The 21,058-nt window shown below is 49.3% G+C and overlaps 4 protein-coding genes across 4 annotated transcripts, besides 3 other annotated features; 3 read left to right on the top strand and 1 right to left on the bottom strand.

Annotated features, from left to right (window-relative positions):
* Window positions 1-1,524: 1,524 nt before the first annotated feature.
* An11g08700 (uncharacterized protein) lies at window positions 1,525-3,045 on the top strand (the record flags this gene model as incomplete). The annotated part of the gene is given in 5 exon segments (XM_059750467.1): window positions 1,525-2,140; window positions 2,170-2,223; window positions 2,259-2,262; window positions 2,318-2,520; window positions 2,579-3,045. Coding segments are annotated over 5 exon segments (1,344 nt in total).
* A 2,767-nt stretch (window positions 3,046-5,812) lies between these two features.
* Window positions 5,813-5,962: a mobile genetic element (Title: probable transposon 160bp LTR (Tndm1-LTR) -Aspergillus niger).
* A 10-nt stretch (window positions 5,963-5,972) lies between these two features.
* Window positions 5,973-10,614: a mobile genetic element (Title: probable transposon Tndm1 without LTR -Aspergillus niger).
* Window positions 6,133-10,545, top strand: An11g08670 (uncharacterized protein; the record flags this gene model as incomplete). Its single annotated transcript, XM_003188800.2, has 1 exon — window positions 6,133-10,545. The coding sequence occupies one exon, from the start codon at window positions 6,133-6,135 to the stop codon at window positions 10,543-10,545; it is 4,413 nt and encodes a 1,470-aa protein (XP_003188848.2).
* Window position 10,615: 1 nt separating the features above from the next.
* Window positions 10,616-10,766: a mobile genetic element (Title: probable transposon 160bp LTR (Tndm1-LTR) -Aspergillus niger).
* Window positions 10,767-12,110: 1,344 nt separating this feature from the next.
* On the top strand, window positions 12,111-15,965 carry An11g08650 (uncharacterized protein; the record flags this gene model as incomplete). Its single annotated transcript, XM_059750466.1, has 4 exons — window positions 12,111-12,167; window positions 12,225-12,267; window positions 12,341-12,492; window positions 12,555-15,965. The coding sequence occupies 4 exons, from the start codon at window positions 12,111-12,113 to the stop codon at window positions 15,963-15,965; spliced, it is 3,663 nt and encodes a 1,220-aa protein (XP_059604369.1).
* Window positions 15,966-19,428: 3,463 nt separating this feature from the next.
* On the bottom strand, window positions 19,429-20,060 carry An11g08640 (hypothetical protein; the record flags this gene model as incomplete). Its single annotated transcript, XM_059750465.1, has 3 exons — window positions 19,429-19,491; window positions 19,527-19,648; window positions 19,943-20,060. The coding sequence occupies 3 exons, from the start codon at window positions 20,058-20,060 to the stop codon at window positions 19,429-19,431; spliced, it is 303 nt and encodes a 100-aa protein (XP_059604368.1).
* Between the last annotated feature and the right edge of the window lie 998 nt (window positions 20,061-21,058).

Genomic DNA, 21,058 nt, shown 5'->3' with positions numbered 1-21,058 from the left:
AATATATCGAGCTCAAAGATGGACAATGCATAGCCAGCTCAAAATGCATGTACATATATCATCAGACCAGTCACCATAACGTTGGGTGTCTTTGGCAAAGCAGGGGCGAGATGTAGACGCTCCTTGGTGCATTTAGTGCATATTTTGTCTTCCATAGGTTGTTGCCATGCGAAAAAGTGATCATATGAACATGTGTACATGTGGTAGCGCCTCCACCCCCGGAAGTAGTTTGTTTGGTAAACGTTTAGATTATTCCAACTGAAAGTCATCCCTTTTCCCTGCATGCAACTCGCCGTGACTGCATGTCGAACGTTTGTCTGTGGGTCTGATGCACTAAAATTTCCATATTTCATTTTAGGTGAGTAAACCGTAATGTTGAATCAAATCTAGAAGACCAGATGACGTGGTGGAAACGCGCTAGCCCGAACCAAACCCACTTCCAAAGGTAGCAATCATAGATGGCAACATCTTGCATCTCCCTCACGCTCTCCTGATGCAGTCTTTGTCAGAGCGCCTAATTCCCTTCTCCTTCCTGCCGTCCATCTGATATGGTATTCTATGTGACGAATATTGTTGTTGGAAAATTCCACCTACGCGAAATTCCACTTCACCCGAACGCCGAACTGCTGAACACTACTACGTAAGCCTATGGCTTACCCCACGTCCTGATCGGGTAACGATGTGCGAATTCCCTCACCGCTCCTATATGAAGATTAACTGTGAACTCATGCTTTAGTATATAGTGATGGACTCACGTGCACGCCTATTTCTTCCGTATGGGAGGTCTACTGACTTTTGAAGATTGTATTATCGGCGCCACTAAAAAGGACAAAAGACAGGGGCGAACTAAACTAGGTGTTCGTGAAACCAACGGCGGGTGGACCGTTCCTCGTTTCTCGCTTAGGAGCCAAGGAGGGTCCAATCCGATCCGTGGTGGAGATAACCTCTAAGCTCCTGTCAGTCTCCTCTCCGACTCTTCCGCAACATCCCCCGATTTCTCCTCTCGACCTTGGCAACTATATGCGTCATCCAGCCGCAGATATAACTGATCAACCTGGAAGCACTCCTTATCTCAGGCTCTCTGGCCATAATAACACCAAAAACATCTTCCCATGCCCCGTGCCGTTCGGGTCATGGCAGGGCGAGTTAAACAGCAGCCGGAAAGATCGGTGCGCGGTTAATATCGAAGCGTGTGGAGACAGGGTCCGGACAACGTTGTGGTACTTGCGCCAGCTCATCCTATGGCGAGTCATGCCATTGCGGATGTCCGTGGGCTTTATGACGGATACTGAATAGTCCTATTCAGTATCACACTCCTGATCGTGTAGGATTTGATACCTTTGCGGAAGCTATGCCTATTCCTCAGGGCCTATCGTTTTGGTGGTAGGAGCTTGCAGATATATTTCCTGTCGACTCTCGGGGAAAGTTTGGCTTTCCGGTCGATGTCAAGAATAATTGACGTTGTGGAATGCTGATTTTCGCCAGAGAAAAAAAGAAATATCGCTCTCACTCATCACCGGCACCATGACCTGGTCCACGTCCTTTCTCGTGGCTACTTCTTTGCTCTCCATCATCAACTCGGTCCATGCTCAACTAACAGGATCTGTTGGACCCCTGACCTCCGTTATAGATAAGGCCGCTGTGAAGACCTGCAACGTCTGCGACTACGGAGCCAGCTCGGACAACACCACCGGTGTGGGACAGCCCATTATCGACGCCTTCACCGACTGCGGTAGCGGTGGTCTCATTCACGTCCCTGAGGGTGACTATCTTTTGAAAGACTGGGTCTCTTCGGAAAACGGCTCCGCGTGGTCTATCCAGCTCGATGGCGTGCTCCACTGGGACTCCTCGCCTTCCGCCCAGTCGTACATATTCGCGATAACCGGTGGCAGTGACTCTGAGCTTTCTAGTTCAAATGCAACGGGTGCAATTCAAGGTAGCGGTTACCTTTACCACCGACATAATACGTACACTAGTCCCCGGATGCTGTACATTTCCGGGTGTCGGATTGGACCGTTCATGACCTGGTATTGGTCAACTCGCCTATGCCCCACTTTGTCATTGACGGCGGTTACAATGGAGAAGCGTACAATATGGCTATCTGTGGTGGTGATCACGGTGGTCTGGATGGCATTGATTTGTACGGTGGCAACATCTGGATTCATTTAGTGCCGCTTCTCCTGAACGTGCATTCGATTTCAGGAAACGCTAATGCGACGGCAGGTAATGGTCACCAACAAGGATGAATGTGTCACTAGCAAGGTAGGTGGATCGCATTACCTCGCAACTGCGGATGTACTAATCCAAACTGCAACAGACCAAACTCCCACAACTTCCTGATCGAGAATATTTACTGCAACCCCAGTGGCGGATGCGCCATCGGATCCCTGGGTTCCAGTGTCAACGTCACCAACATCCTCTACCGCAACGTCTACACCTGGGACTCGAACCAAATGATGATGATCAAGACCAACGGTGGCTTAGGCAATGTATCCAACATAGTGTTTGAGAATTTCATCGGTACATAACCTTATATCTTCCTTACCCTTCCACGACACACAACCTAATGATAGAATAGGCCACGGAAACGTCAACTCCCTCGACCTCGATAGTTACTGGAGCAGCATGAACGCTATCGACGGCGTCGGCATCTACTATCACAACATCACAATTTATAATTGGACGGGGACCGCCATCGACGGTGAAACTCGGCCGCCTATTCGGGTCATCTGCCCTGAAGACATGCCCTGTACCGAGATCACGCTCGTCCAGATTGACTTGTTGGTTGAGGAAGGTCGTTACGATGAATACTACTGCGCGATTGCTTGCGGATAGGGCTACTGCCTTGACTCTGCTACTAGCACCTTGACTACTTACACAACCACTACTTATGGGAACTCTGCTTCAACAGGATACGAGGCGCCCACTATGGCTGATGATTTGGCCACCGCGTTTGGTACAACGGCGTCTATTCCTACCCCTACTACCCCGGCTTCGTTCTTCCCCGGTGTTGCGCCGGTTAGCGCCGTAGCTGGGAGTTCTTGAGGGGATGTGGGATTGTCTGCTTAACTAGGGGAGGATTTGGATGATTTGGATACCGCAAATTGGGTTATAGTACTGAGATGGGATATATTATTCCCTAATAATAATATACCTTACCCCTGACCCAAAAGTCCCAGGCCCTGGTAAGTGTATGCCTAAGGGGTTGCACGTAAGATAGCCCGATACTGACCCCGTCCAACCCTCACAACAGGCGGTTTCTTCTCCCCATACCATCAAACCTCTTGCTTCTCCCAGACCGGCAACTCCCCAGCCGTAGGACCATACCTCCACGAAAGTCGCGTCAGAATGATCTTTAAACTCCATACACACTCTATTCTTTCCAGGACCATAAGGCGAATCCAACGAAGATTAATTGAACGCTTCTTTCTGCCTAGCACTATTCCCATGAAATGGCTCGTCCTTTCGCAACCACCGCATCAGCACAAACTCATTCAGGCTGGTGAAATTGCGCACCGCGCGGTAAGAGGCAAACAGAGGGATGGAGACTATCAGCTCTTCCGGCATGAATTGGCTGGCTATCGTTGCGCCACCAATATATATAGGATCTTCTGGTCCTTCTCTCGCATGAGGTAATTTATAATACCGGTGATGAGGGTGGTGACTGACTTCTTCCATGTGGCGATAACGATTATCTGACTGACCCTCATCTCTTCATGGGTCATGGCCTTTGAAGCAATCTTCGTTCCCACAAAGCCCGATCGAGTAGTAGAACTGGCGGCCACCCCCTCAGCATTCCCTCGCCCCTGACATTCCACATCTTCATGCCGGATTTCAAGGCATCCACAAAAGTAATGGCTATGAGTAGCTAGTGAAAGCAGAGGATAAGACTTCATTGACTTGGCGATAATAGCGGCCTTGAGTTGACACTGTTTGTACCCACGGATGGTACTGTAAACCCTCCAAACATCGTAAAGAACTAACCCAGGTGGTTATGCCGATAAGTTCGAGAGCGTGGTGGTTGATCCAACTCACGTGGTCCACGTTGACGCTTTCTTCAAAATGTCCCTCCACCGCTAGCAAGCTCGCATCCAGCTCAGTGAGAAGAGTGTCGTTCTAATTTGAGAATCCGCTCCAGTATCACGGTTAATCTCTCCGAGAAGTCGGGGCGAGGCTTCTGTGAAGACAAGCACCATCTCCATCTTCGTCCTGTGTTTCTCTTTTCTTCTCCCCCTTTACTTCTTCTTTCTTGTGTGTTTAGTATCGCGTCGCCAATTCTTATGATCCCTCTGCTGCTCCCTTCCGCTATGATCCTAGCTGACTAACGACGAAAGGCCCGCCAATGTCGAGGCCGCGCGGTTATGGCGGGAGGGCCCGAAAGAGTTCAAGAAGATGCTGTGCAAATGCGCGCAGGATAGTCTGGGAGACGAGTCAATGAGTTTCTCCCGTAGGCCAACACACTCATTCAATCATAACCAATCATGATGCTCATTCTCAACACCTCCTCTTCACTTTTTTTCTCATACCGTGAGTCAGTGAACTCAGTCGTAGTATGATGTTATCCACATGGAATGGAGACGAAAACGGATCAATATTCCTTATACTTTGTTGTAATTTTCCTGTGTGTGGTTTGCAGCACTATGGGAGCAATGATTGGGGTATTTGATTCATCCCATGGTCTATCTACTTAACTACGTACGGAGTTGTATGCAATTTTCTTTCCCTAACATTTTATTGTTGCTGCAGCGGAAAGTCTGCTTCGCTTTATGTTGTTCATTCGTATGAGAGAACATATTAATTTGTTATTTACTCTCCTTGTCTTGCTCTCTTATCTTTCTTTCTTCGAGAGTTTCGTTTGTTGCCTGCGTAAGTATTCAGGTCTCTCATATTGAAAACTATTTGACATCTTGCTTACATCGGCAGGCCGGCTTCCTTGGAGGATTTGGTATTACCCTTGGCTCTTTCCACGAACTCTTCGGCAGATATCTCGTGAGTATGTCCGTTGACATAAATTTATAGTGCCGACCTGCTAATGATACTACCAGCCCCTTCAAAGGTGCCGCATAGTTTAGCAGAAGCTCAGTGACTATAGCTGTCTCATGAGGACCATGAAATCATATTAACCGGCTACTAACTATACTGTCCGCTCTTTTCTGTTCATTTCTCGTAGTAGGGTGGGATTTAGTCATTGCTACTTCTTCTGTCAGCGGAAGACTTTTTAGCAGCCTTCCATTCAATCTTCAGCAAGCGTGACGGTACATGCATTTGTCTCAGTATGCGCCTCCACAGATCCGTGGTTCTCGGCTAGTACAAGCGGGCGTTAGGCCAGAAATACACTGAGTAGGTCTCACATTTTGCGCCATTATCCTGAACCTTAACTCCAAGCCCACTTTATTTCCACAATCTGAGAGCAGTGGCAACATGACTTCTTGCAACTCAGGATTCTACCAGGACGAATATGGGGCAACGCTAATCAGACAAACCATTCGTGTCCTTGGTCCTTCGATCTCTAAACTCCCGATCTTTCTCGGAGAAGTCTACCTTCTTTACGAAACCACATACTACCTTGTAACCTGGAAAGGAGGCCTTTACTGGCGTGACTATCAGTGGCCGAATCGATAGGTTTGATGTTTCCCTTTCATACATTATCAGCTCATAATACTTACAAGAAGTCATAGTAGACGATGTTCAGGTCTCACTTCCGAAAACTATGATGCCATTACTCAGTGCCCCATCAGCACCAAGAGCCATGTGTGCATGTTGCCAAATTCTGCCAAGTCATCCACCTGCTGTGCTTTCTAGGTCTTATATTATGTTGGAACGTAATCTCAGTAGATTACTAGTAGTCGAGGTCACGTGACCCGAACTCCGTAACTTCAACTGCTCCTCCGAGCGCGCCTAGATAGCGAAGAATCAAGCGTTTTCAACGACTTCAGTATTGACCTAAAACGTCGTTTCAACAGGTTATGAGCCCGGCTCTTCGCTCGTGAGGCTAACCAGCAAAGATCTGAGCCACCATACACACGAAGCAAGCCGCAATTGCAACGGGGACACGCACCGCGATACCCCTATCTCAAAACACCAAAACACCGCGAATATCAAAATATTCAACCGCCGGAAGCAGACCCCAGAATGTCGCAACCAGGCAGATACCACTCTTTACAACATGTCTCGAATACAGAGGCAGTAGCCATACAACCAAAGACACAAGCAGATAGGCTTCCAGTAAAGCTACCAGAAGGCGTTCAACCCGTATCTGAAAGGTTGAAAGGGCGAGAAGACTACTCAACGTGGCGCTTTGAAATATGTCAAATCCTGAAGAACGTCGGTCTACAAGACATGATCGACAAGGGTCTATCCCATCCTAGTACAAACCACACGAATTACTGGCTATGGCACCACCTGTCAATCAACATCCAGTCCTGGCTAGCTAGCCAGCTGTCAGACCCCCTAAAGAGGGCACTGATGACGTCCCCTGACGCGCACGACTACGCGGACGATGCCTACGAAGTCATCAAATCACTCGTCCTAGGCCACGGCCACACGCTTTGCCAAACAACGTACTTCGACCTCATCCACAAACGCCGATCCGACTACTCTACCGTTGAACAATACGTGGAGGCGTTCAAACACGCATACAACTTCGCTAAAGAGTTGAAAGTCGGGATATCACCATACTGCGGGTTGCTACACCTGCTCAAAGAGCTGGAATCCGACCTTCCAACGTGGGTGTCAACAGTGGAGTGCAATTTGCCTGATAATGCTGCGGACACCCTCCAGGAGAAAGAGTTTCTAGTTTACTGCAGGACCGCAATCGAACAAGGTAATAAACAAATGCAAAGATATTCTTTCGCTGCGCCAGCGAAGAACACTGGAAGCACCACCAAGTCGGGAAGCACTGCAACGACCTCAGAGTGGAAGAAATCAACATTCCCACCGAAAGGAACGACCCCTGAGGAACACGCTAGAAAGATGCGAAACTTGAAGCCAGAGATGACTAAGGGACGCTGCGCTTTCTGTAAGACACTAGGCCATGGAGCAACCACCTGCTGGCGCTTGAATCCTGACCTCCGGCCAGAGGATTATAGGCCTCGTATAGAAGGCATCTGGTGGTTCAAAGGATCGAAGCCTAGCGAAGCATCAAATGCAGCGGTAGGCGAAATAGGATCCGATGACGAAAACCCGTATATTTTGAATTTTTCTGGCCTAGCCGTTGCAAACGCCACGAACACCTCGCTACGCTGGATATATGATACAGGCAGCTCACAGCATCTAACACCTGACTGCGCTTCCCTAAGCGGTCTCCACCAATTGAAACCCCACGAATACTACCAATATGGCACCTCGAACGGGGGAATCGGTGTTGCAAAATCGGCAGGGTATCTGACCCTGACCCTAGCTGCAAACGGCCAAAATACGGTGTTGAAGATCAAGGCCTACCACCAACCGGACCTACCCTACGGGCTCCTTTCTTCCAACCGCCTACGTACAGACCTTGGCATCTACGCTACCACTAAGGACCTGACCCTACGCAGGGACCGGGATGACAAGATCGTCGGCCACCTGCAGGCATCGAAAAACGTGCTTTTCGTCAGGACAAAAGACCCTGACCTAGCGCTAGCGGCAGTGGACCCCCTACTCTTGCACCGGCGATACGGGCACGCAGGATTCCGCCGAATCGCTACCACTGCAAAGGATCATCAAATTGAACTCGAACACAGGGACACCCTAGAGTGCGAAGCATGCTCGCTAGGCAAGGCCACACGCCTCGTTTCAAGGGACCCAATCCCAAAGACTAATGATCCAACACAGCTCTGGCATGCAGACATCCAAAAGGTGACCCCGATTGGTCATGGCGGATTCAACTACTTTCTACTCATGGTCAACAACGCTACTCGCTTAGTGAGGACGGCCATGCTTAAACACAAAGATGACGCCTCCGACGAGCTGATCAGGATGAATATGGAACACAAGAATATGGTCGGCCGATACGTGGCCACCTGGCACCTAGATGGTGGCCGCGAGTTCAACCGCTTTAGGAAATGGGCGAATCATGCAGAGCGAGGCATTCAAATCAAAATATCACCTCCTCGAACACCCGAAGCCAACGGCCTAGCTGAACGATACGGCGGCTTGCTCAACCGAATGAGCAGGGTCATGATACTAGATGCTGGCCTCCCTGCTCACCTCTGGCCGTACGCTGTACGCCTCTCAGCGCAGATCCTGAATCGCCTCGTCCCCTACCACAGCGCTGTCAGGAAGACCCCCGTGTTCCTATACAGATCCCACTACAACCTCCCGAATCCTAACGCGTCACTAGACTTCCTACGCGTATTCGGATGTCGTGCCTACCAACACATCCCGCAGGAAGATCGAGTCGCATCCCAGAAAATGGGACCTCGTGCAAAAGTCGGATACTTCGTCGGTTTCGATGGGGACAACGGACACGTTTACTACGTGTGGGATCCTATATCTGATAAAATTAAACGATCACGAGACGTTAAATTCAACGAAGATCGAACCTACAAGGATGACAAGGAGGATCCCGGTGGAGTTCCTACACGCGAACCTGACCCTAAAGGACCAACACCAGCTGGCCCAGGTGCCGCGCTCAAGTTAGACAACGCGTTCCTGCACCAAACAACCAATATATCAGATAACACGAGGGCCCTGATTGAGCAACCGGACCCTGAAGAAGACGTCATCCGAGGCAGAATCCACACCATATCTGCCTCCGCAGAGCCTCCACCTACACGCTCGATCGAGAATGCCACAGAATACGAGGCATCCTCAACGAAATACGCCGCGCAGGACTACCGCCTGCCGGACCCTACTGAGCCAGAAGAACAACCCATACTGAGGCGCTCCGCAAGGACCACTAAAGGCAAATCATCAACATGGCCAGATTACCAACAACTGGCCACGGTTGACCGGGTGACCCTACCCCACCTCAAACAACACGAAGTGGTCGTTCCGAACACCTACAGCGAAGCGATGAAGTCCCCGCTGGCACCATACTGGAAAGATGCTATGGATACACAGATCGATAAGATACAGAATATGGGCACCTACGAGATCGTGAACCGACCTCCAACCGCTCGCGCAATCCCAGGCAAGTGGGTGTACGACCTCAAGGTCAACACTGACGGATTCGTCACCCAATTCCGTGCTAGATGGGTAGTCTGCGGCAACCGCCAGATACCAGGCATCGATTACGACGAATCGTTCGCTCCTGTCGCCAGCGAAGCGGCCCTGAAGCTATTCATGACGAACGTCGCTATAAAAGATCTTGAATGGGAACAATGTGATATAGTATCTGCTTATCTACACGCGCAGATACAGGGCAAACGCGTGTTCATGAAACAACCTACCGGATACCATGAAGGACCACCGGATCAGGTGTGCCTATTAAAGATGGCCCTCTACGGCCTCCGCCAGGCGGCCCACCTCTGGCACCAAACGTTTGACGAAACACTTAAAAGAATCGGTTTCGAACCACTGAGGGAGGATCCCTGCGTATACAAAAAGGGTGATATCTGGTTGATTATTTATGTTGACGACTCCGCTATCGCTGGCCCCAGGAAGGAAGACCTAGCCGAGGTCAAACAACACCTAAACAAGGCATTTGGCCTGAAGGAAATGGGGGAACCAAAGGTTCTACTAGGATGCAACGTTCAACGTGACTACCAAGCAGGCACGATATCACTATCCCAACCAACGTACGTGGAGGAGTGCCTCAATGCAGCGAACCTAGGATCCTGCACCCCCTCCGCCATTCCGATGACCGTTGCCTACAAAAAGTCAGATCGCTCGAATATGACTACCGAAAACGTCAACCTAGCCGAATATCAAAGCCTTGTAGGGCGTTTGAACTGGCTAACCACAAAGACCCGCCCCGATATACGTCATGCAACGTTTAGACTTCAAAGGCGCATGAACACTCCCACTACGGCCGACGCTAAAGCATTGAAAATTGTATACAGATATCTGAAAAGGTCCATCCCGTACGGGATCACCCTCGCCACTGACCATACCAAAGGCATCGAAGTCTTCGTAGATGCCGCCCACGCTGACCACGAAGACGGCAAATCAACGGAGGGATACGTCATCTTCTACGCTGGCGGCCCAATCAGCTGGTCATCCAGGAAGCAATCGCTAGTTGCACCGTCATCTACGGTAGCAGAATACTGCGCGTTTGACTCCGCCGCCAAAGAAGCCTTGTATATAAAGAAATTGGTTGAAGCGTTTGACCTCAAGGCCTCCGTTGACGGCAGGATACCCTTGTACACCGACGCCGCCAACTCCCTACGGATCCTGAACCACGGAGGCTACACCAGGTCCACTAGATGGCTCGATAATCGTTACCTATTCGTAGCCGATCTGATCACGAAGAACGCTATCACCATTCAACACATCCCAGGGACCACCAACCCGGCGGACGGCCTCACCGAGCCGCTTGATAACGAATCGTTCAAAGCGTTCAGGCACCTCCTCGGAATGACCCCCATCTCCTCCCCGAACCTGCATCCAGGGAACACCGGTTGAGATAGCCGTTCCTTCCTATCTAGGCAATGCCTAGAGCCTCGTTACGAACGCTCCCTCGCCTAGGGGGCCGTGTTGGAACGTAATCTCAGTAGATTACTAGTAGTCGAGGTCACGTGACCCGAACTCCGTAACTTCAACTGCTCCTCCGAGCGCGCCTAGATAGCGAAGAATCAAGCGTTTTCAACGACTTCAGTATTGACCTAAAACGTCGTTTCAACATATTATTCAGGGCACTTTTAATGGGTGGTTAAGCATGGCGTCTTGAGGGTTTTCATAATCTCAATAGATGACAGGACACTACATTGTCATGGGAGTCGATCAAATCGATTGTTAGAACTATGATAAAATCCCAGCTCAAGCCAACTTGAGCTTTGTCCGGGGATATCCTCATGATAAACATCTACAGAATGCGCCATAGCTGTGTACTAAGTACCTTGCAGTTTGTGGGCGGACAGGATCGATTCTCATAGGCGCCTAATGTCATCTTTCTGCCGACCCTTCCAACCTTGAACCCTTTGATGTATGAACGTAGCCGTGGGTATGCAATGTAGGTGGGTATCGAGGGCGCAGCCTCACCTTCTCAGTAGCATAAACGGCTTGCTCTTTGGCAGTAGAAAATCAAGAATGCCAATCTCGGCTTCGGTTTCCTCTGGCATCTATTTAGAAAACTCTCGGCTGGTCTAGTGAGAGCTTGCCACGGACATACTGTCAAGATGTCCAAACAATAGCCCATAAAGGCCGTGAGAATATTACGCGAGGCTGGGTGGTGCCACTCATAATTCTCTAATACGCTACCACATAGCTGTAGTACGTTACGATACCCCGTATGCTTCATCCAGGTAGGTGTGGAGTCTCACCTTTTGCGAGGGAGAAAGAGAAAAAGAAAGTAACATTTGTATTTTACAAACACTTCTCGCCGAAAAGGGAAACGAGGAAGCAAACCAGACATACCCTCTCGCTTGTGACTCCGCACCACGATGTCTATCTTTGCTCGCCTCATCTCTTCTCTGTTTTTCCATCCCCTACACATCACGTCGACAGTTTTCTGCGTGCGGCCTCCGCTCCCTCCCCCTCTTCTCCCACCAGTGTCTTCGTTTGCTGTGGTCTGGTAAGAAGACATTGACTCCCTGCGCGTTCTGGAGCGGGTTTGACTAGATCTATAGTTCTTGGCTCCTCCCGGAGGAGTACTGCGTCGTTTGTTCTGCGTGGGTTGAAGATACCGTGATGTCTGTGGAAGCTAAACAGAATATAACTAATTACCACTAGCAGTTCTGCTCCCAGGGAGCATTGGCTTGTTCTTTGTGTGCTTGTGGTAGGTACAACGAGCAGGTCGCGGATTTTAGGGAGGATCAATTAGCTAACAGCAAAACTCAGCCACCTCTCTTCAAGAGTGTGGTCTGAAATTGGTAACGTGCTGTGAGTACATCCATATTTTTCAAAGTATGGAGTTATATCAAATGGCTAACGATAGTACCAGCCACCTCTCTGAGAGAGTGTGGTCTCCTAATTAACCCCGTTGTAAGTACACCTACCATCCAAGCCGAACTGTTCAGCACTTGTCTAACATGATTTCCAGCCACCTCTCTGAGAGAGTGTGGTCTCGTTCCCTCCTTAACCTCGTTGTAAGTACACCTACCATCCATGACAATTAGTCTAGCACTTGACTAACATGAATTCAGCCACCTCTCCGAGAGAGTGTGGTTTTACCATCTTACTCCACCAGTAAGTATCCTATCTCATATGGCGAATACGGCCGTCCTATATTGTCCCTGTCCCTAACCATTGTCTGCTACAGATAGAAATCGCGCCTCGCATTCCCTCCTTCTCTCCATATCTCCGTCTCTTCCGTGGAGTTCGCCATGTCTCAGCCAACAACCGCAGACTGGTTCCAAAGCCCTCAGGGCGCCGACTACCCCATACAACTTTACAAACGCTGCTGTTCATGGCGTAAATGCTTCCTTATAATTGACCTTGCGGGGGACAATATCCAAATAAATGCCAAGTCTCAGGTCATTTTGGACTCTCAGCAGCCGTTCCTCGCCATCTGCCTAGAAAATAAGGACCAGGGAGAGGTCATTTTTCCATTCCAGGGAATTCACCTCAACTGTGGGATTGAAGGTGACGCGGCGGATACCGACCACTGGATCGACAATATGAGGGCAACGTATTCGCTTCTCCCTAAAAATGAGAAGTTCTACTATTACGTAGTAAGGTGCAAAAGCTCGCCGGTGTTTACCAAGGTCCAAAGGCCGTTGATGAGTGAAGAGCTCGAGGAAAAATTGAGGACGCTCAGGAACATCAATTGGTTGAATTGCGACCTAGTTATCTTACTTCAATATAGAAGTAGCTTCACCGATGTCCCGCTCATGCTCAATTGGTCGATCAAACTCTACAATCTCGTGCATCAAGGCTCCGAGGGGGAGGGATTCTGGTACTATCGCCAGAATCCAGAATCAGACGTCACCAAGCGGCATCCTGAAATGCCATGGCTCTGGACCAGTACTGAAGGCAGGCGGGAATACATGAAGTGGAAACCCCACAACCCCCTGTTCTTCGACGACAACGACCGCATTTGTCGTCTTCTTAAGGCCTCAAAGAATGAACGCTACCAGCAACAGCGGGAAGTTTCTGACGTCTTCAACCCCACCCGGTGTCATGAGGCGTGGTGCACTGAGAGTGATTTCGGGCTACCGGGTAGCACGCACCTGGTGCACATCAAGCTTTTGCCAGTCCGGCCAAGTGACAATGTGGTCATTCCCAAATTGCAGGAGGGCGCCAAGGTGCACTTCGAGTGGGCTCTCCAAGGTGTCCCCTACGGCATGGATTCGAAGCTCATTGATCAGGGAGCCGTCACTCAGATTGACTCCAATGCTGACCTTGTTCTCCGTGTGACAGGCCAGGCCACACAAGCTTTGGGCGAACGCTTTCCCATTGTCACATCAGCAGTGGCAAACACGATGCCCATTGACGCCCAGATTGAGGCTCTTGGGGAGGCAAGTAAACTAGCACTTGTCTTCGGGGATCGTTCAGGAAATGAAGGCCAGGGTTTCTCGCTGAGGCGCACTCTCCTTGCTCATGGAACCGAGCTCGAGCAAGGAAATCAAGGCTACTTTACCCTTGATGTCCGCCAAATGTCACCCGTGCCGCCGAATCTTCAGCAAGAGAGGGTGGAATACCTTTCGCACATCTTCCGGCTTGACGAGGCCCAGAAAGAGGCCTTCCAGGCTTCGCTGGTAAAAATTGTGTGCGGAGTTAGCCTGATTCAAGGTCCTCCGGGAACTGGAAAAACCAGTACAGCCAAGGCAATTATTTGCACTGCGGCAGCTCTTGGCTGCAAGATTCTCCTGGTTGCTGGGTCCAACAAGGGGGTGGACAACCTTGCTGAGGCGGTAACTAAAGCCCTCCAACGGGACAAGCGACTACAAAGCTGGTGTGGCCAGCTCGTCAGATTCCGCACACCGCGCTACCAGCTCGAAAGAGCGAGGGGTGGTGAACCTTCAGATGAGAACGATAATCTGAGTAACGTTCAAGCTCACGTCCTCACTATCCAGTACGCCCAGGACCATGCCACCACCGACAAATACGCCCGGTCTCTATTAGAACGTCTTGCAGCAGATAAGCAGCGACGACTGAGCAGGGAAGAGCGCAAGGGTCTGAAAGGGGACTATGAACACTGCGTCATGAAGGTCCTGCAGAACGCCAAGATCGTTGCCACAACCTTGAGCAACGCGTCCCAGGATCTTCTGAGACGTTCAGGGTTCGAGCCTGCCTTCGTGGTTTGCGACGAGGCAGGGCAATGCCAGGAAGGCGAAATCACCATCGCCCTGACCATCCCATCGACTAGGGTAATGGTCTTGATTGGAGACCCGGAGCAACTCCCGCCAACTGTTGTCTCAGAACACGCGACCAATGAGGGCGCGTTGTACCTGAAGAGGTCAATGATGGAGAGGCTGCACGAAGCAGGCTACCCCTGCACTATGCTGTTGACCAACTACCGCAGCCACAGCCACATCTTCGACATCTTCAACCGGTTAATCTACAAGGGTGCGTTGAGGTTGGGTCCCAACAATGACAGCGAACAGCGCGTCGGGAAGGTCTGGGATGCCTTCACCCGCTCTCATCACCACTTCTGCGGTTACGGTGTGGTGGGAGTTCGCCGCCTTTTCATCAGTGTGATAGGGGAGGCCGTTCGTGCTGAGGGTAGCCAGTCGTGGTCCAACCAGTCGCAGGGTATGGTCGCTGTGCATCTTCTCAAAAACCTGTACGCCTATCGGACGAGTGATGGTCAATCCATTCGTCCAGAAGATGTTATGGTGATCTCTCCGTATGCGGCGCAGCGAGCTTTGGTCGGAAGGCTCATGGGCGAGCACGGGGTAAGCTGCCGGGACAATCTTACTGTGGATGCATCGCAGGGTCAAGAAGCTCCCATGGTAATCTTCATGCTGACGAAGCCGTCGAGGGACGCCGCCAGTGTTGGTTTTATTGCCGACCAGCAACGGCTCAATGTTGCACTGAGCCGTGCACGCGAAGTCCTCGTCATTGTCGGGAATCTCCTTGTCTGGAATAGAGAGACCCTTGACAAGATCGAAAAGTCTCTTGGCAAGAAGGCCAGGTTCCTCCTTAATCTTCTTTTTGACGTGAGCAAGCGTAATCACACCATGGTGTGGAAAGGTGAAGCCACGGTCGAAGATAAGAAACCTGTCGGGCCAGTGGAATACAAGTGCCCTGACCGATTTGTTCCGCCATTTTACGAGACGGCCGCCGTCCCCTCCGCCCCCGTTTCCTCCGCACTCCTCCCCGCTCGCACCCCTCAGCGCCCCGCCCAAGCGTCCGGTGGGTCCTTCTCTGCGGCGCCCTGGAGGCCGTCTGCTAGATCTGTTCTTGGAGTCGAGGGACGAGAAACATTATCTCGACCGACGCCACGGGTAAACATGCCCGTTGGTTCGTCGTGGCAGGCACCTGTCGTTCGTCTGCCAACGTCCACAAGCCAATCAAGGGACATCGAGGAAGATGTCAGCATGGTGGACATTGAGAAACCCGAGGGCCGAGATCTCGTACAGCAAACCGGCAGTCCGCCCTCTCCTGTCCTCCCTCCCCGGCATGCTCGCCAAAGGTCCCGCTCTCCCCCTCATCGCGAGGCGACGTATCGTGAAGCGACGTATCGCGAGCGGCCTCGCTCCCCTTCGCGCGCCATCGACAACCGACTCCTTACACGGGGTGGTCTGCCTCAGGTCAGTCTAGTTCCTCGAGACAATTTCGACTCAATACCAGTCGAGGAACTGGAGAGACAGTTTAGGCTTAGCCGCGCCGCTGAAGAAATGGCTGCTGCAACCCTCCGGCGTACGTTGATTGAGGAGGAGCTCCGTGTGAGGGGCGACTGGGATAGTCGCAACAGAGACGACCAACGAGATGGTCGGTAGGAAAGATATTTCGCCTAGAATGTCAATACCCTTTCTTCTCTTGTTCTACAACTATTTGTTCCACAAATGTAATCCATGCTATGCGTAACGTAAGGTAGCATAATGTAGGCGTATAATAATAGACTAATCCCACAATTGAGTTCAATTCAATTCAATCATATTCTTATACCTGATCGAGCCCGTTAAATAAGATCCTAGCTATGCAGGTGCTTCACCTTTTGAAGCAGGAATATGTCCCCGAACGCCGTCAAATCCCTTAAAATGGCGTAAACACATGAGACAACGCATGCTACCACGGAAGGTCATCGTCGTAGCTACACACAACCAAACAACAAAAAGCTACGCAAGTCATAATAATAAAAAGATATATAGGAGTGTCGCAACTGGCTGACCAGTTGCCTGCGAGCCCATCCTCTCCAATCTTCGTCCATGTTCTTGCTTCTTTCTTTTGATGTGTGGCTCTTTTCCTGGGTGACTCAATCCGGGGCATGTATGGCTCCGCCTACCCAGCGTCTTCAGTATTTATTTCCATGGTTCTAAGACCTACATGTTCCTGGCTTTGGTCGGGGTCTGCTTCAGGATCAGGGTTGAATTTGACCTGGCTGAATTGCCCGAGAAAGCCTGTTTGCAGCATGAATTTGGCTACTTAGCGGATTGCCTGCGGGCCTGATATGAGCGAGTTATAATCAGTAGCAGCGCCCAGATTCGTGTATGCGGTGTTCTTATCAAACATTTGATCAAATAGCTTTTTAAAGTGGGAGTATGCTAGAAGGACATGCTTAGGGTCTGTGATATCTCCCCGCAGCTGCACTGATCACTCTCTTTTGCCTTGATTTTGTGGAGCGCGCGAGGCTGATCCTCTGTGTACGCATCTATATGATCACGGACGCATATGCCTTTGGCAGACCCTCGTATCTTGCGAAGTTCTTCTTAGTTGGGGCCTTGACCAAGCGCCTCGTAGGCGCAGCTGTACGCCCTGTCTTCCATTGCCTGGTCCACCCCTCGAAACTTGGATTAATCCCCCCTCACCCAGTTTCCATCTCCTCTGCATCAGTTTAGTTGCGTCTAATCCCTAGATTACGAACAACCCACTTCAGTGTCGAAGACTAGATGAAAGCGAAACAGAAATGAAGCGAACTGGAATATACAATAGGTCTAGGGAGAATTGTTACGAACGCAAAAGCGAAGTCAGAGGCCTAGTGGTAGAGTAAAAAGGGGGGAGTAGAATGATCCCTTCCGATAATCGGTCAATTTCGTACGGTCTATAGTTCATGTTGCTTTGCCACCTCCTGCTTAATAATGTACTGCCGCACCGAATCAGGCCTCGATTGCATATAGACCAGGGACTCGTGCCGCAGGTTCTCGGAGTGAATATCAAATTCTCTGTGGTAAATAGCGTGCTCAACTAGCCTTTCGGCTTCGGATACTCAGGTCTGACCAAGACATGGCCCCGTCCCGTGTCCTCCCCCATTATCTGATTAACCATGAACATATCCAGCGAAATGACTTAGGACTGTATATATCGCCGCAGGCTGTGTCGCTTCTAGTTGCTATATACTCTGTTAATCTCCGTTTTGATTATCCTGAAGCTCTCTTGACTATATCGGGTTTTCGGGATCCAGAAACACAAGATGGTCTTCAGAAAATTATATCCTTTCCCGGACCGGCCACTCTAATAGCTCCCATCTCCAGCATTAGATAAAAATCCGCTAGCCTTGTGGGGAAGCTGAAGTTGACGAACGGGTCACGCCCTCACCACTCCATGCAGGAGGTGAGGAAAAGAAGAAGGACAATAACGCCTCCCACCACTTACAACGGATTGTATGGAGTTTGGATGCACTCTGTGTGTAACTACTTGATAAGGTACATGTGCACTATTATTTATTGAAACAGCAGTTCTGAACTAAGGGGGCCTTTTGCATTGGGCACATTGATTCAGGCCAACTGATTTCGTAGTCAAGGGCTTCTAGGAAGAGGCTCTATATAAGGAATTTATTGTTTTTTCTGACCTCTTCGCCCCGATCTTGAACGTCTTGTCGATTTGATGATAGCATACATGGTACTATTCTCTGCCCCTTCGGTAGCTTCTAGATCTGATCTTTGTAACTCATCTGACGTAGTAAATTTACTAGCACGGCCTTAAAAAAGCTTCTGGCCTTCGCAAAAGGTGCGATACATTTCTCCTTTTCATCATCCTGGCCCTCTTTCCGCAACTCGTGATCTCTAGAATATCCCGTCTTGTTCTTCATTGTGAAGCAAGCAACCATAAGCTTCTTCCCAATTTTCTTGCACGTTCTTACTTAGGTCCATGCAATCTAGGCATAGACCATCGAATCGTGCACAGATTCGTACGATCCAGGCACAGACCATCAAAGTCCTCAATCACCCTTCTTCCTGTTTGCCAAATAGCCATCCCTAAGCTTGTTGAAATTATGCCCCAACGATCTCTCCGTTGAGGCCCCTGTCTTGCTGCCAGATTTGTAACGAAGATTTGAGAGTACTATTACCGTATTGTTGATCTGGTATATAGATAGAAAGATAGATCTATGTAGTATTTAGCGCAGGCGACCGCGATCGGCATTCAGTTGCTGAATGACACAGGGTGGCAGATGCATTTGTCTAACATCGCCGGGGTAAAGTTCGGTATTGTGGCCAACGCAGCCATACACCAGCTTTTTCGTGACCATTTGATATCCCTCGGCGCAGTCAAAGTCTGTCAAGTATATACATCTGAGCCTTCATTCTTTCAAGCTATCCTCCAGGAATTATCATCGCTTTGAAGTAATCACTGCTGTTGAGCAGTTTGCCACGCTGAACTTTCTTCATCCTGGGCCATAGTCCACAAAGTAACGTGGCTCGGAGACAATGTTGAATTTTACTAGCTTAACTCGCTGTAGAGTTCAGTGTAGCTCTTTTCCACTCATTGCTCCTGTTCTTATCGTCAGTGTCGCTTTTCTAGGAGACCATATTCCATTTATTGGTGATGATGCCAATGTCGTTTGGAAACCTGCTCTCATTTTCACAACCGACCGATATATTCCAGATGAGTAAGAAACATAAAAAGTCCGTTTGACTCTTTCGACCAGATATGACTGAAATTCCTAACTCTTTTAAGATGAAAGAGACCTCATCAAGACATGGAGAAATTCCATGCGCGATCCATTAGGAGAAAAGTAAACCATAAGTACCATATTAAATGGACACAACCAATGTAACAATTTAGAGTCTAATCTCCGATCAAACCTCGCTTTTCCCCACTTCCCATGAAGCCGAAGTACCAAGTTGGTTCGCCGTGTCTGATCCGGTAACCAATATCCCATTTTTCGAAATTCTTGTGATGCTAATACTTAGAATAATGATTGCCATCGTACCATAAGCCCTTGCTTATGTCCATGCAGTCATGGTATAAGCGATCGAAATAGCATGACACTGTGTCCACAACTGTATGTACCGTTTCCCCAAGTTATGCCATTAATGCCCATTTTTTCGTAGTCAAAGTCGGACATTTTTGACTCTTCCGTTCACACTGGCATTTCTTTATTAATCTTGTAAGAAACATACCTTCATTCTGTGCAGTTGCCGTTGGTATTCGAAAGTTGTAAGTTCCTTACAGGAATATTTCCCTGGCTCGATGACCACCCAATGGTGGTCGAATAAAGATTTGCTAAATATTCCCACGGGTTCTATATCAAAGCTCTTCTTAGGCCTTATCTTAAGCCTTAAAAATCCCCAGATTACCAGAGATATGCAACCACGTCGCTCCCTTCAGCGAAGCTAACATTAAAAGGCCCGATGGCCTTTTGGATTATGTACAAGGTACATAAAACGTGGGTCCCTTCAGAATGACCCAAATAAACCTAGAAAAATAGGCAGCTGCCTGTCTGCTTGAAGTGTGAGCACAAATGCTCGACATAAAAGCATTTATATCATGTTGACTCGAAAATCCATTTTCGATCCTGATTGAATGGCTCGCATACCTTTCGATGCGACTATATCCTTGCCCATCGAAATTCTGGTTGAAACAGTGTCGTTATTCGTGGGCTCTAGGGGCCATACCCCGATTCTGCCCAGCTCCCGCTCATTTTCGAATTTCATGGTGTCTTCTAGGGGCCAGACTTCAATTCTGGCCCGTTCGCGCGTATATTCGCAGCTATTGGTGTCTTCGAGTGGCTAGACTTCGACCCTGCCTAGCTCCCTTGAATCTTTGGAGCCGCATATTGCCTTGTATCGATAATTATCACGAGTAGCACATATAAGCACTTGTGCAAAACATTCCTCAGGCGTCCGCGTGCTGCATTGGCAGTATGGGCCCCTATTTAAAGCACGTATAAGCGACGTCAAACTCTGACGCGCAGCATGCATTGCATATGCATGTTTATAGATTATTAATATAAGTAAAGCTCTGTCTAATAATTCCTATTTGGCTGATGCGAGGAGCCGAACAGGGCAGTCCCGCGCTGGACTAGGTTTCACTTGATGCTTAGACTAAAAGGATGCTCTTTCTTTGCGTACTGTATGAGTAATGATTTATGTATAACCTATTAACCGTAGAGAATAATAAAATTATAATCATAGTCAACTGATGTAAGCTTTGATGCTTGTCTTATGAGGAAATATATGCAGAAGAGATAGCTGAGAGAGGGGAGAAAGTCGACGCTTTTATAGACCTGTCCTGGAATGATATTGTGAATATAGCATCAAGAATGATCGACCTAGTGAAGTCGTGGAGGTAATACACCGACAACCTAGCTATCAATGACGGTGGTTTACATGGTGAGAGCTATCAAAGAAGTCACCGCAGGTGAATCACGTAGAGGGAATACTAAGCTAATGATGATATGGTGCGAATTAAAGTTTATCTTTGATGCAAATGTGACGACATTGAGCAGGCAAAGGGGAGGCGAAGAGTTTTGAAAGCTTCAACATATTCCGAACTTGGAGGTAGCGCGATACGCACTTCAGTCCATTCAAAGCTTGGGGTTATGATCGGTGTTCCCATCACAGTTAGACGTTGGCCTATAAGAGGTTATCGATGCTTACCGCACTTGGACCAGATTTGACCCGGTGCCTAATGTATCACAACGTCTCGGTCT

This window comes from Aspergillus niger, assembly GCF_000002855.4.
Source record: "Aspergillus niger supercontig An11".
Classification (NCBI taxonomy): domain Eukaryota; kingdom Fungi; phylum Ascomycota; class Eurotiomycetes; order Eurotiales; family Aspergillaceae; genus Aspergillus; species Aspergillus niger.
Note: the sequence above shows the minus strand (reverse complement) of the source record. Positions and strands in the feature narration are given on the sequence as shown.